At 44.8% G+C, this 11,486-nt stretch overlaps 1 protein-coding gene and 1 long non-coding RNA gene across 3 annotated transcripts; one reads left to right on the plus strand and one right to left on the minus strand.

The window, feature by feature from the left end:
• Positions 1-2,076: 2,076 nt before the first annotated feature.
• On the minus strand, positions 2,077-3,636 carry LOC310896581. The gene is made up of 3 exons (XR_014581630.1): positions 3,506-3,636; positions 2,402-2,442; positions 2,077-2,213 (listed from the first exon to the last, which is right to left on the minus strand). It is a non-coding gene; the product is annotated as an uncharacterized lncRNA (long non-coding RNA).
• Positions 3,637-3,818: 182 nt separating this feature from the next.
• Positions 3,819-11,017, plus strand: TPBG (trophoblast glycoprotein). Of its 2 annotated transcripts, none has more exons than XM_083828978.1 (2): positions 3,819-3,919; positions 4,565-11,017. In XM_083828978.1, exon 2 carries the CDS (start codon positions 4,618-4,620, stop codon positions 5,827-5,829), a length of 1,212 nt encoding a protein of 403 aa, XP_083685104.1. In that variant the 5' UTR covers positions 3,819-3,919; positions 4,565-4,617; the 3' UTR covers positions 5,830-11,017. The 2 variants fall into 2 exon arrangements, with proteins under 2 accessions (XP_083685104.1, XP_083685103.1); XM_083828977.1 differs by lacking the exon at positions 3,819-3,919 and adding an exon at positions 3,926-4,241.
• Positions 11,018-11,486: the final 469 nt, after the last annotated feature.

Consider the following 11,486-nt stretch of genomic DNA (forward strand, 5'->3'; position numbering starts at 1 on the left):
TTTGGTACTGATCCCCAGAAAACCAGGGCAAATGGGGGGAAAACTGCAGCACCCCACAGCTGTGAAAACATGGGCCTGCACAGCCATGTTTTCCTGCCCTGTGTTTCTTGCCCACAGGTGGGAAGCGAGTGGGCCCAGAGGAATGCTTTGGCCTCGATTCCTTGCAGACTGGGGCTCTGCTTCTCAGAGCCAGGAGGGATCGGGGTTCAGCTCTCCTTTCCTCTCCCTGGATGCAAATGCCCTCACCTATGCCATCTTCCAGTCTCCTAGATATCAGCAGCAGATGGGAGCTGGAGCCCAGCACCTCGACCCAACCAGGTGCCTCCCTCGCATACCGTAACCGTGACAAAATTGCAAGTTGGCCCAAGAAATGTGATTTTGAGCTCTCAGTGCCTGCTGAGAATGCTTGTGTGCAGCAAGGCAGTCATTGTGGCGCAGAGGGGCACTAATCCAGCCGACAATCTGCTCTGCCCACATCCCAGGTGGACACGACCAATACACCAACGTGCCAGCTGAAGCCTGCTCACATATGCCGTAACGAAAAAAATTACCGTTCTTAAATACGTATAGCAATATATCAAAGGAAGCTAGAAAGTAAACGACCTGCATCGTTCCTCAGTAAGAGAAGAATAAAGCAAGACTGAACGTTTACCCTGACCCGTTTAAGCATGTTGAATTCTCAGTTGTATTCGTCCGAACCTGGAAGAGGCTGCCCAGTCCTCTGCACGTCAGAGCATGCAGAGCCAGAGCAGGACAGAGGGACGTGCACACAACGGCAGAGCTTGGATCCCAGTGAGTTCTCCTCCCAGGTCTCTTTTCCTAGTGAATACTTGACCCCAGCTCAGGCGGCCAGCTTCACTGACAGCAAGTCTCCATGGATTCCTCCTCATTTGAGAAACAGGGTTTCATAATAAACCACTACTGGGAGTAGAGATGGGCTTTCTGGAAACTGAAAGGGTGAGCTGTGTCTCTATAGCTCTAAGAATTTTTGGTGTTGCATATATTCAGGTGAGGACACTTTGTCTGCTATCATCCCTTCCATCTCCACCTAAAGGACAGTCTCCGGAATTCATAAGAATGCATTATTACAGATACTCAATTAACTTATCTTTTAAGACAAAAATGTTACTTATAGCTAGAATCTTTTTTTTTTCTGATAGCACCAGGAAAATTTAACATACGCTTTCACTATATTAAAAATCGACACTGTTTGTATTAGACTGACTTGTGGTTTCTTCAACACCAAAATGGACAGTATGTAAGAAAATACAAACATGGTTTTATCTTGTATAGTGATTTATGACTGAATGATTTCCACAGAGGAGCATAGATAATCGTAGGATTTATCTGCATTTATCATATAGACAGGGAAAACCAGAGTAGGTCAGCAGATCATTAGGGCAGGGTGTTTTTGTGACTGGAACTAAGTGCTAATTAAAAAATAACGCAAAGACTGAATTCTGTATTATTTCCATTTATATAAAAATCAATAACTACCATATAAATCTACCATATAAATCTACCATATAAATTTAAGTGTACCTAAAAGGAAGACAAACAGAACATAAATGTTTATGTGTGAGGCATGTGAGCATGGAATAAAGCATTCACAAAAGAATTCAAGGTAGCAGTTGGTTGCTCAAGTATTTTTATGGCACCATTTTAAGTATTCTGATGATGTTTCTTCAAATGAAGCTGAGTCCCAAGGGAAACAGAAGGTGTCCTTTGGAGGACCTGCTGGATCTCTCCATGTGAGGAAGCAGATGGAACTTGCAGCTTGTTCTTCCTTTTTTATGGGAAGATATTTTGGTGAAAGAAAAGAATTCTGGTCCCTGTGCTATTGCTCATTTGGTGTATAAACTTTAGCACACCACAAACACCCTTCCAAGGCCACTTCCTATGAGTATCTTCAGGCACTGTTGAGGCAATGTGGAAACATTTCACAGAAGAGGCATAAATTTTCCTATCAGTTATTGCCAGTTCTCTCTACAACTCTCTGCACTCCTTTATGCAGGCATCACATCTTCAGGCTGGGGGAGCTGAAATGCTGGAGTACTGATTCTTTCTGTTAACAGAAGCTTCTCAGCCAACCCAGAGGAATAACAGACACAGGAACAATTTGCTTATGGTAAACTGTCTTCCAGTTTGAGTCTAGTCCAGACTGTGTCTTTTCAAATACTGTGTTTTAACTCAGGACAAAGTTTTGCATAAGCCTTATTCAAAAAAAAACAAGGAGATGAGATTCTATGGGCTGTGCAATGCAAATTCCCAAATCAATCAATTATAATATCCAAAACTGATCTAAAAATACATTTTTTTAATTATATTTTTTTCCTACTTCTCTTTCCTAGCACAGATAGCAAACACATCCAGGAAATCTACTCAATAAAACTGTACTTACCAGAAAGCAGTTTCCTTCTTGGAGTGCACATCGGAGAAAAGCTGTTTTATGTAAACGGGAAGAGAACAGAGCAGATTAACAAGTGTTTTTCTTCTTGCAAACATAAGCAGGGTTAGCAGATGCAGTTCAGCACTGGCTAATAGGAAAATCCTTGTTATTTATTATTTGCATTTCTGCAGCACTGACAAACATGGAACAAGGAGTTCCCTGCATGAGGAGCTAAGACTCTATACAGGGCAAGAGACGCAGATGCATCTAGACGCTCATGAAGTGTCAGGAGAACAATTTTGGTCAGCACAGTATGATCTGTATTTTTGTTCTTTGCATTATTACATTAAAATTGACATTGTATCTAAACATTTTATCAAAAAAAAAACCAACAACAGTTATGGGTACATTCAGTTTTCTATGCGTGACCTCAGAGTTGTTAATATTTTTAGTTAACTATTTTAAAGGCTATCTTCTTTTAGGAGACTCCTGGAAACTTCGTACTGGTCACTGAATTCCACTGTTGTCTAACAGGCCAACTTTATTTTTTTCCTTTAACTCTTCCAAGGAACTCTAATAGATTAGAGAAACGTGTCTTTCTCTTACAAAACGCAGGCTCTCTCTACCTATCCACTTCTCTAAGCTTTTTAATACAAGAGCCATTTGGATCTGGAACTCACATTCCCTTTAACAAACTAAAAACTCCTGCGGTGTAGTGCCACTGCTTTTCTAACCACACATCCAGGCAGCAACCTCCCAAACTTCTGGGACTGCTCGTGACTCCGAGACCCCATGTTGCATCTCTGTCACTTCTGCTGTTCCCTATTTCGTTTTCCCTGTGACCTTCTCATCCAACACACCCCAGTCTGGTGGGACCCCCATGCCACCAGGGAAGAGCGGCCCCACAGACAGGGGGCTTTAACTGGTTGTTCCACAGATCCTGGGGATCCTGATGGAGGAAGTCTGAAAGAAGACAAAAAAAACAAAGAATGGAGAGGCCACGCAGGGAATCTAGCTGGCCAGGAAAGCAGAAGGAAGATAACTCTGACGTACAGGGGAAAAAAAAAAAAAAAAAGGTGTTTCGCATGTGGGTGGGTATTGAGGCTTTTGCCTTACCACAGTAAAACTTTTATCTCAGTGTCAATCTGCCCATTTGCAGCTCCGGTTTATTCATTTGTTTTAGGGCCTCGAAAGGTCCCGCCAGCTTTATCTCCGTTTAGTTTTGCAGCTTGTTTGGGACATTTTGGTGGTGCTGCCCTTTTTTATTTCACTTTTCACCCCACAAACGGTCTCCCCGGCAGGCATCGCCCCTTCCCCGCAGGAACCCCAACCCCTGCCCCTCGACGGCACGGGGCCGCGGGCCCCCCGGGCTCCCTCCTCCCGGCCGCGGCTTTGTGGCGAGGCTCGGGCGGCTCCTCCCCGCTGCCGAGGCGGGCACCGGGCTCCGGGTACCGGGCTCCGGGTACCCTCCCGGGTACCTCCCGACTTCGCCGGGCCACGCCGCTTGTGGAGGCTCCGCTCGGCGGCCAGGTAAACCTCCGGCCGCACCACCACAGCCGGGGGGACCGAGGGGAGCGGGGCTCCGGGCGGGCCCCTCCGTGCCGGCGGGCCCCCGGGTCGGGCCGCCCCGCGGAGGGAGCGGGGCAGGGGAGCGGTGCCGGCGGGCTGGGGCTGGGCGAGCGGCGGTGCCGCCCGTGTGGGGCGGGCGCGGTGCCGGCTCCCCCCGGCCGGGGCGGCGGTTGGTTTCTCCTGGCAGCGGAGGCAGGGCCAGGCGCGGCGAGGGTGGGCGCGGAGTTGGCGGCGGGGCCGGGGGAGGCGGCGGCGGAGTTGGCTCCGGACGCGGCGGCAGGAGGTGAGGGACGGGGCTCCGGCACCGGGAGTCGGTGCGAACCGCGAGGGGGGAGCCCCGGGGCGGGCGGTTCGGGTACGGGGAGCCCCGGGACGGGGAGCCCCAAGACGGGCAGAGCCAAGACGGGGAGCCCCGGGGCGGGCAGCCCGGGGACGGGGAGCCCCAGGACGGGCAGCCGGGTCTCGTCCTGCGCTCCGCCGTGAGCCGTGAGCGGGCAGAGCCGCGGGGCCGGGGCCGGCCACGTGTCGGGGGCGGCGGGCGAGGCACAGGGCGGCGGGGGGCGTGCGGCTCCGCGCTGCCCTCTCGCTTTCCTTCTCCCGCCGCAGGTCCGCGGAGCGGAGCCGGCTTCGCCTCGCCTCTCCTCGCCGGCCGGAGCCGAATGCGCCCGGAGGGGAAGGTCCCGTCGCGGGCCGGGCCGCCGCCGCCCGCCGGTGCCGGAGCCGGAGCGATGTCGGGGCGCGAAGCCGAGCGCGGCGGGGCGCTGTGCCTGGGGCTGCTGCTGCACGTCCTGCTGGGCTGCGGCTCGGCGCAGCAGCCCGGCGGCTGCCCGGCCGGCTGCGAGTGCTCGGAGGCGGCCAAGACGGTGAAGTGCGTGAACGGCAACCTGACGGAGGTGCCGCCCGACCTGCCGCCCTACGTGCGCAACCTCTTCATCACCGGCAACCCGCTGCGCCGCCTGCCCGCCGGCGCCTTCGCCGCCCAGCGCCTGGCCGAGCTGGGCGCCCTCAACCTCAGCGGCAACCACCTGCGGGTCGTGGAGGCCGGCGCCCTCTCGGCCCTGCCCGCCCTGCGGCAGCTGGACCTCAGCGGCAACCCGCTGGCGTCCCTCAGCCCGCAGGCCTTCGGCGAGGGCGGCAGCCCGCTGGAGGAGCTGGCCCTCCGCGGGGCTCTGCGCGACCAGGGCGCGCTGCTGGGGCTGGCCGCCCTGCTGCAGGCCGGGGCCCTGCGCAACCTCAGCCGCCTGGAGCTGGCCGACAACGGGCTGCTGCTGCTGCCCGCCGGCATGTTCGGCGCGCTGCCCGCCCTGCGGCACCTGGACCTCAGCAACAACTCGCTGGTGGGGCTGCGGAACGTCTCCTTCCAGGGGCTGGGCCAGCTGCAGAGCCTCAACCTCAGCGACAACTCGCTGGGCGTGCTGAGGAACGGCACCCTGGCCCAGTGGCGCGGGCTGCCCGCCCTGCGGCGCATCGGCTTCGGCCGCAACGCCTGGGTCTGCGACTGCGCCATCGAGGACCTGGTGGCCTGGCTCAAGGAGAGCGACCAGGTAGAGGGCAAGGAGGCCCTGACCTGCGCCCACCCCGAGAAGATGCAGGGCAAAGCCCTGCTGAAGATCAACGCCTCTGACCTGAACTGTTCCGTGCCCGTAGACCTGCCTTCCCAGCTACAGACTTCCTACGTCTTCTTAGGGATAGTCTTGGCTCTCATCGGGGCCATCTTTCTCCTGGTTTTGTACTTGAACCGAAAAGGAATCAAAAAGTGGATGCACAACATCCGAGACGCCTGTAGGGATCACATGGAGGGATATCACTACAGATACGAGATCAATGCCGACCCCAGGTTAACAAACCTCAGCTCCAACTCGGATGTCTGACAGAGCGCCGCGGAAGCGGGGCAGCACACAGTAGCTATGCATGAAACGTAGACTGATGCTTTACCCTTGTGCTTGCTTCCCTCTCCCCAGAGAAATCTCAGACGTGCTTGCAACATGAGGGGGATATGCCTCCATGTGGTGTTCATTACCCTTCTCTCTTCGTTCTGAGATGCTGGGCAGCTGCGCATGGTGTTGGGCTGTATGTAAGAAACAAGCTGCTACTTCTCTTCCTCCTTACCTGTTTTCGTTGGTACTCATGGGAAGCTTTTTCCAAGATCTCAAAAGAAAAAAAGGATTTTCTCTGTGACGCTCCAAAGCCACCAGAGTTTATATTATATATACATATATATATACATACACACACACATACCATTCAACAAAAGCTGCCTCAACTTTTTGGGAAAAAAGATTACGATCTTCTGTGCCAGTTTTGGTCTTGTATATCTGAATTGTGATGACAATGATTCCATTTCATAGACTTACACTGAATCTCAGAAAAACAAAGAAACTCCTTTTAACAAGTCCTCTGTAACAACGAAGGAAATCAAATAGTGAGCATGCACAAATACTTTGTAGTTTTACATGTTAGGAAATTTACAATCTCAGTAAGTCTCTTAGTATTTTATACTAAGTTATTTTTGATTGCAGTTTACCTGAAAAGACGTTTTTTTTTCTATATAAGCTGCATCTAAACTCCGTCTGAACCATGAAATTCAATAAACAGTCTTACAAGAACTTGTGTTGAAGTTTGCTGTTTAATGAGAAATGTATGGACATCTAAGAATGTTAATAACTTTAGAGTCTCTGGAGTAATAGCCTTATGGTAGTAATCTGAATAAAATTTTGTATGAACATGTAGCTTAGAGACATAAATATTTATGACAATTTTGTGAAATAGGCTTTAAGAATTACACTGATCAACGACGAGAGTAGTTCCACTTGGCACAAAAGCCCCAGTCTGCTCTCCCTAAACAACTGCAAAACATCGAGACAGATGCTAGTGTCTATCTAGCTGGGAAGATACGAGCTAATAGAATTTACATAAGCTCTTCTCTACCAAATTTAAAAACATTCAAATTAAATTGCAGAGTTTGCAAGCTAAAGAAAATTGTACCGGAATGGAGTTGTTTGTTATAAAAGATATGCTTGCAGGTCCTGAACTAAATTAAATGCAGCTCAGTCGTGTAGTCAGTGAGCTTCAGACTTGTAAGTCAGTGCGGTACTTAGTAAATTAAGTTCTTACTGTTTGATTTTAAACTCTTGGTGCGATTCTGTAGTGACTACATTGAGTAACTCGATGGAACTTTGCATTTATCTTAAGACTTCTAACAGGTACATTTAAGTATTGTGTAATTTCTCATGCTTATTACTTGCTTGGGAATGCATTTTCATGTAAATATATGAAGCATGCAAAGAAAAACTTCAGAAATGCATCATTTACTAACTAATTCTGAAGGCATATCGAAAGGTTAGCAAGAACCTTCCAATGGCCGTCAGTAATTAATGCACTTTTCCTAATACATTCTTAGATTTTTAATGAAAAAAAAAATACACCGAATGTGAAAATGTAATGTAAATTGGTATCTGTCAGTATATTGGTGGAGCTTTTTCCATGGTCACTGTTAATGGAAGCTCGTAAGCATCTCTAAATTTTATGAATTAGCAGCAAATTTCCTTCATTTTCAAAAATGACAGTTTTGTCATAGATATATGCCTTCGGTAAGAGCTCATAAATATAAAATAGTCCTTAAGGAATCAGAAGAAATATAATCTGTCTGGGGCATCAGTATTATTCAAATGCATTTTTCTCTCCTTGTAAGTTCAGACATTGTCAAAACAAGTAGCACAAGTTGGTTTAGACTAATTTTCTATTTCTTTAAATGGGCTTTATTCAATACCAGCAATTTTTTTAATGTGCTTTTGTACATTTGCCCTCAAAAGTAAAAAAGAACATTAAGTACAATCAATATTTTGATAAATCAGTGTATTCTACAATTAATATGTGTTCAACAGTAGCCTATTTCTCCTGCTGTATTTAAATGTATGAGCAGTACCTGAATAACAGCATATGAATTTAAGTTTGTGGATTCTTAAAAGCAAACTGCTGGCCTGAATGTTAGCTGCACATATTTTAAGAATAGTGTAAAAAGCCCGGTGTGAATAATTATTACTGTGCAACTATGCAAACTGTTCATACTTAGCATACGTCCAATAGTTTATGTAACAAGGTAGAGTTTACAATAGCTATGCAGTGTGCGGTGTTGTATTGGTCATTTTGGAGATTATCAATTTACAATCATCTATACAGTGCCAAGAGGAGAGGAGTGTCATCGTTGCTTAAGATGCTTCTCTAATGTTATAGGTAAAATATGTACAAAGACATTTCTTGGGCAATTTCTTGTTTGTTTTCTTAACAGATGCTTTCAAGTAACTGCAGCGAAAACCTATGATCCATAATGTGTTAATGTAACAGACATGCATTTATAGAACCGTGTAAGGATGGGCAACGACTTGAATCACAGTCTGTCACCACTGGACTGAGTATTTGTATAGTGAGCAAGTGTAACTCTTGTACCACACCTATTATTCTAAAGATTATTATTATTTTTGTATCATGGAACCTCATTGTAATAGACTTTAATTAGAGACCTGGTGATGGAGACTTTAAAATATTTTTTCCATTTGCTTGTATGTGCATTTGTTAGGATATAACATTTAGCATGTGTGAATATTGTGATGGATGACATTCTCTTACAGTGTTTGACCGACAGTGAATGCTTTGGTGTTTTGTACAATGCATTTGGTCTTAAATCCCCTTCTATAACCAGTGCTTGAAATTTGTTTTCTTTTCCTATTACGAAATAGTTACAGTGGTACTCAGAAGACATTTAAAAAGTAGCTCCCAAAGTGCTTCAGAGCTTGGTTAAAAACTGTTCAATTTAAAATAGCGTTAGTTTAAAGGTTCTTCTGAAGCATATTTTATTCTTCTTTGACACCTGAAACTTCAATTGATTACTATTTCCAGAGCAGCTTAATTAGCCAGGCTGTTTTATTCATTCATTCTTCAATAAAACACGTGCAGTACTAAATGCCTCTAAAATGTGTTTTGTATACATAAAACCCCAAAGTTCTGCATGACACAGTTGTAATTGATGTTTCATGGAAATCGGAAAGGAGTGGGCAAATCTGAAGGGAAGGCAACACAGCTAAGAAGCAAGAACGATGGATTATCCAAGGGTCAGCTGCTCTCTTAAAACTAGTTTTAGTAGTAATGAGCTTGAAACTTTCTTAGAGAAGTAACACAAGGAACTGAAGTTGTTTTAATGTATCTTCCGTAAATATTTTCTATATGTCCTGTTGTCAAGTAAGAAACAGAAAATTCCTAAATGTTTCTTTACCCAAGGTAGCTCAGTGTTAGATCACCTGACGTTTTTTACTCTCAGCAAGCCATAATATTCCCAATAATTTTTACATCCAAAAAGTACTTTGAATCTTTGTGCAACTGCTTTAAATCTTTTTATTCTGGGTAATTTACCTTTTAAGAACTAGTGGCAATCCCCGGCGACGTGGCAGCTCGTGAAGCCGCCTGTTCAGACCCATATACAGTTGTTGACTGAGATGTCACTGAAGACAGGCATGACAAAATATTCACAAGATGACTGTGCCAAGATCCCAACTCTCATTATTCTACCAGCATTTTCCCTGTGGTATATTCTGCTTTTTGTGCATCTACATGATTTCTTTTTTTTGCCTCATTTTCCCAAGAAATCCATTAAAAGGAGTATCATGAATCTGCGCAGGTGGAGAAATCAGTCTGACTGCACCTGTATTTATGGTTTTGCATCTTCATTTCCATTTACGTCTTAGCATGAAAAAGAGCCTTTGTCGAGGTGGACAGAGTGATAATCTGATATGCTCTTTTTCTTTAGCAGCTGAATGTTCAAGAAGAACCATTCATTCTCAGCATATGATGAAGGAAAATAGCATTTGGTAAGAAAAACATTTCAGTTTCAAGCTTCCAAATGGCATTAATATTCTTCAAGAGACAGTTGAAGGGAGAAGCTTATAAAGGAAAGAGAGATATCAGCACTGAAAATCAGAACGCTTATCGACAGGAAAAATCCGCATCTTTTATGTTATGGTCATGGTTTATGGGTATGGCTCTAATTTCTTCCTGTTGCTATAAATAGAGTTTTTGTTAACAGGTGGAGTCACGTCCTATAATATTTGCAATGCAGGTGGTTTTGGGGGTTGTAATAGAAGATTGAATTTAATTCAGTTTGCTGATTTAATAATGACTAAATGAGGCCCACAGCTCCGTGCTCTGTTTTTATAAATGTGCTGCTTGCTAGTTGCAAAGCCCTTGACTTAAATGAAAGCCCACCAAGGCAGAGGGAAGGACAGTCTGTTTGGGGAGTGTGACATTTACTGGATATTTCACACATGCTCAAAGAAGAGAAACAAACCATGTGGGTGGCAAGGGTCCTTTGCTGAAGCAGAATTAAATGCATTTCTCTGGTTTCTTGAGTCAATTTAGCAGTAGCAGAAAAGTGGTGCCTTGTACTGACACAACAAACCAAACAGCACTCCTCTCCCAGCTTGGAGGAAAAAAAAAATCACAAGCTTTTCAAAGTGGAAATATAGGTCTGCAGTATAAGTATGTCCTTAAAAAGGAATTTTGCTTTCTCAACAGTGTTACAATTTTCATGTCGTCGCATCCTTGGAAAACCTTGCTATGCCAGAAGTCATCTGTAGTTTAGGCAAAGCTTGAAATCAGGCCTTGCATTCCCAATCTTATCCTAAATAGAAATAGGGAACTATTAAGAGAATTAAAATGGTACTTTAGACACTATTTGTATTTCAGTTAGTAATCTAATAGTTGCAATTACTTATATTTTTCAAAGTATTCATTAGATAGCTTTTCCTTTCTGATGACAGACTAACAAAATAACAGAACAGATTCGTGTTTTCCTGTAATTATGCATGAAAGCATCTGAATAAATTAGCAATGTTGTTTCAGTGCATACAGTGATGGAAAGTTTAGAAATCCATCTAGTGTTCTAGAATGTTTCGTTATTCTAGACGTTTTAGATATGCAAGAAACTGTTGTATTTCAGATTGAACTTTTACTTCATAATTAAAAAATGATACCTCAATAAAATAAAATGTCTATCAGATTGCTTATTAATGTTATGTGTTCTCAGCGTTGATTTAATTATTGTAAGTCCTCGTAGATATTGAGGTCTTTGCTAAGTGTCATTGTTTTCTCTATAGGTCAAAGTGATTATTGCACTGTGAATTTGCATGACACGATAGTGAAATAGCAGCTTCCATCTAGGTAGTATGATTACTTTCTTTAGAAAGAAATTTTGTCAGTGAATTTAAGGGATTGTGATTTAATTATTTTTGTTATTTTTGAACATGATTTGGTAGCTTTTTCTTTTTAGTATATGCATTACTGATTTTCAAGTTCATTTTAGATTCTAAATTTAACGGTAATGGATTTTTGAGTTTTTAATGACTAGATCAAATTGTGTATTTTGAAGTCTTCAAATGTCTATTTACATAGTGAAATATAGAGGCACTCTTATTGGTGGCATGCATTTTCTTACTGTGATGGAAGTATTAAAGAAAAGTGTTGCTGAAATAGAGAATGA

Source organism: Anser anser (genome assembly GCF_964211835.1).
Source record: "Anser anser genome assembly, chromosome: 3".
In the NCBI taxonomy this organism is placed as follows: domain Eukaryota; kingdom Metazoa; phylum Chordata; class Aves; order Anseriformes; family Anatidae; genus Anser; species Anser anser.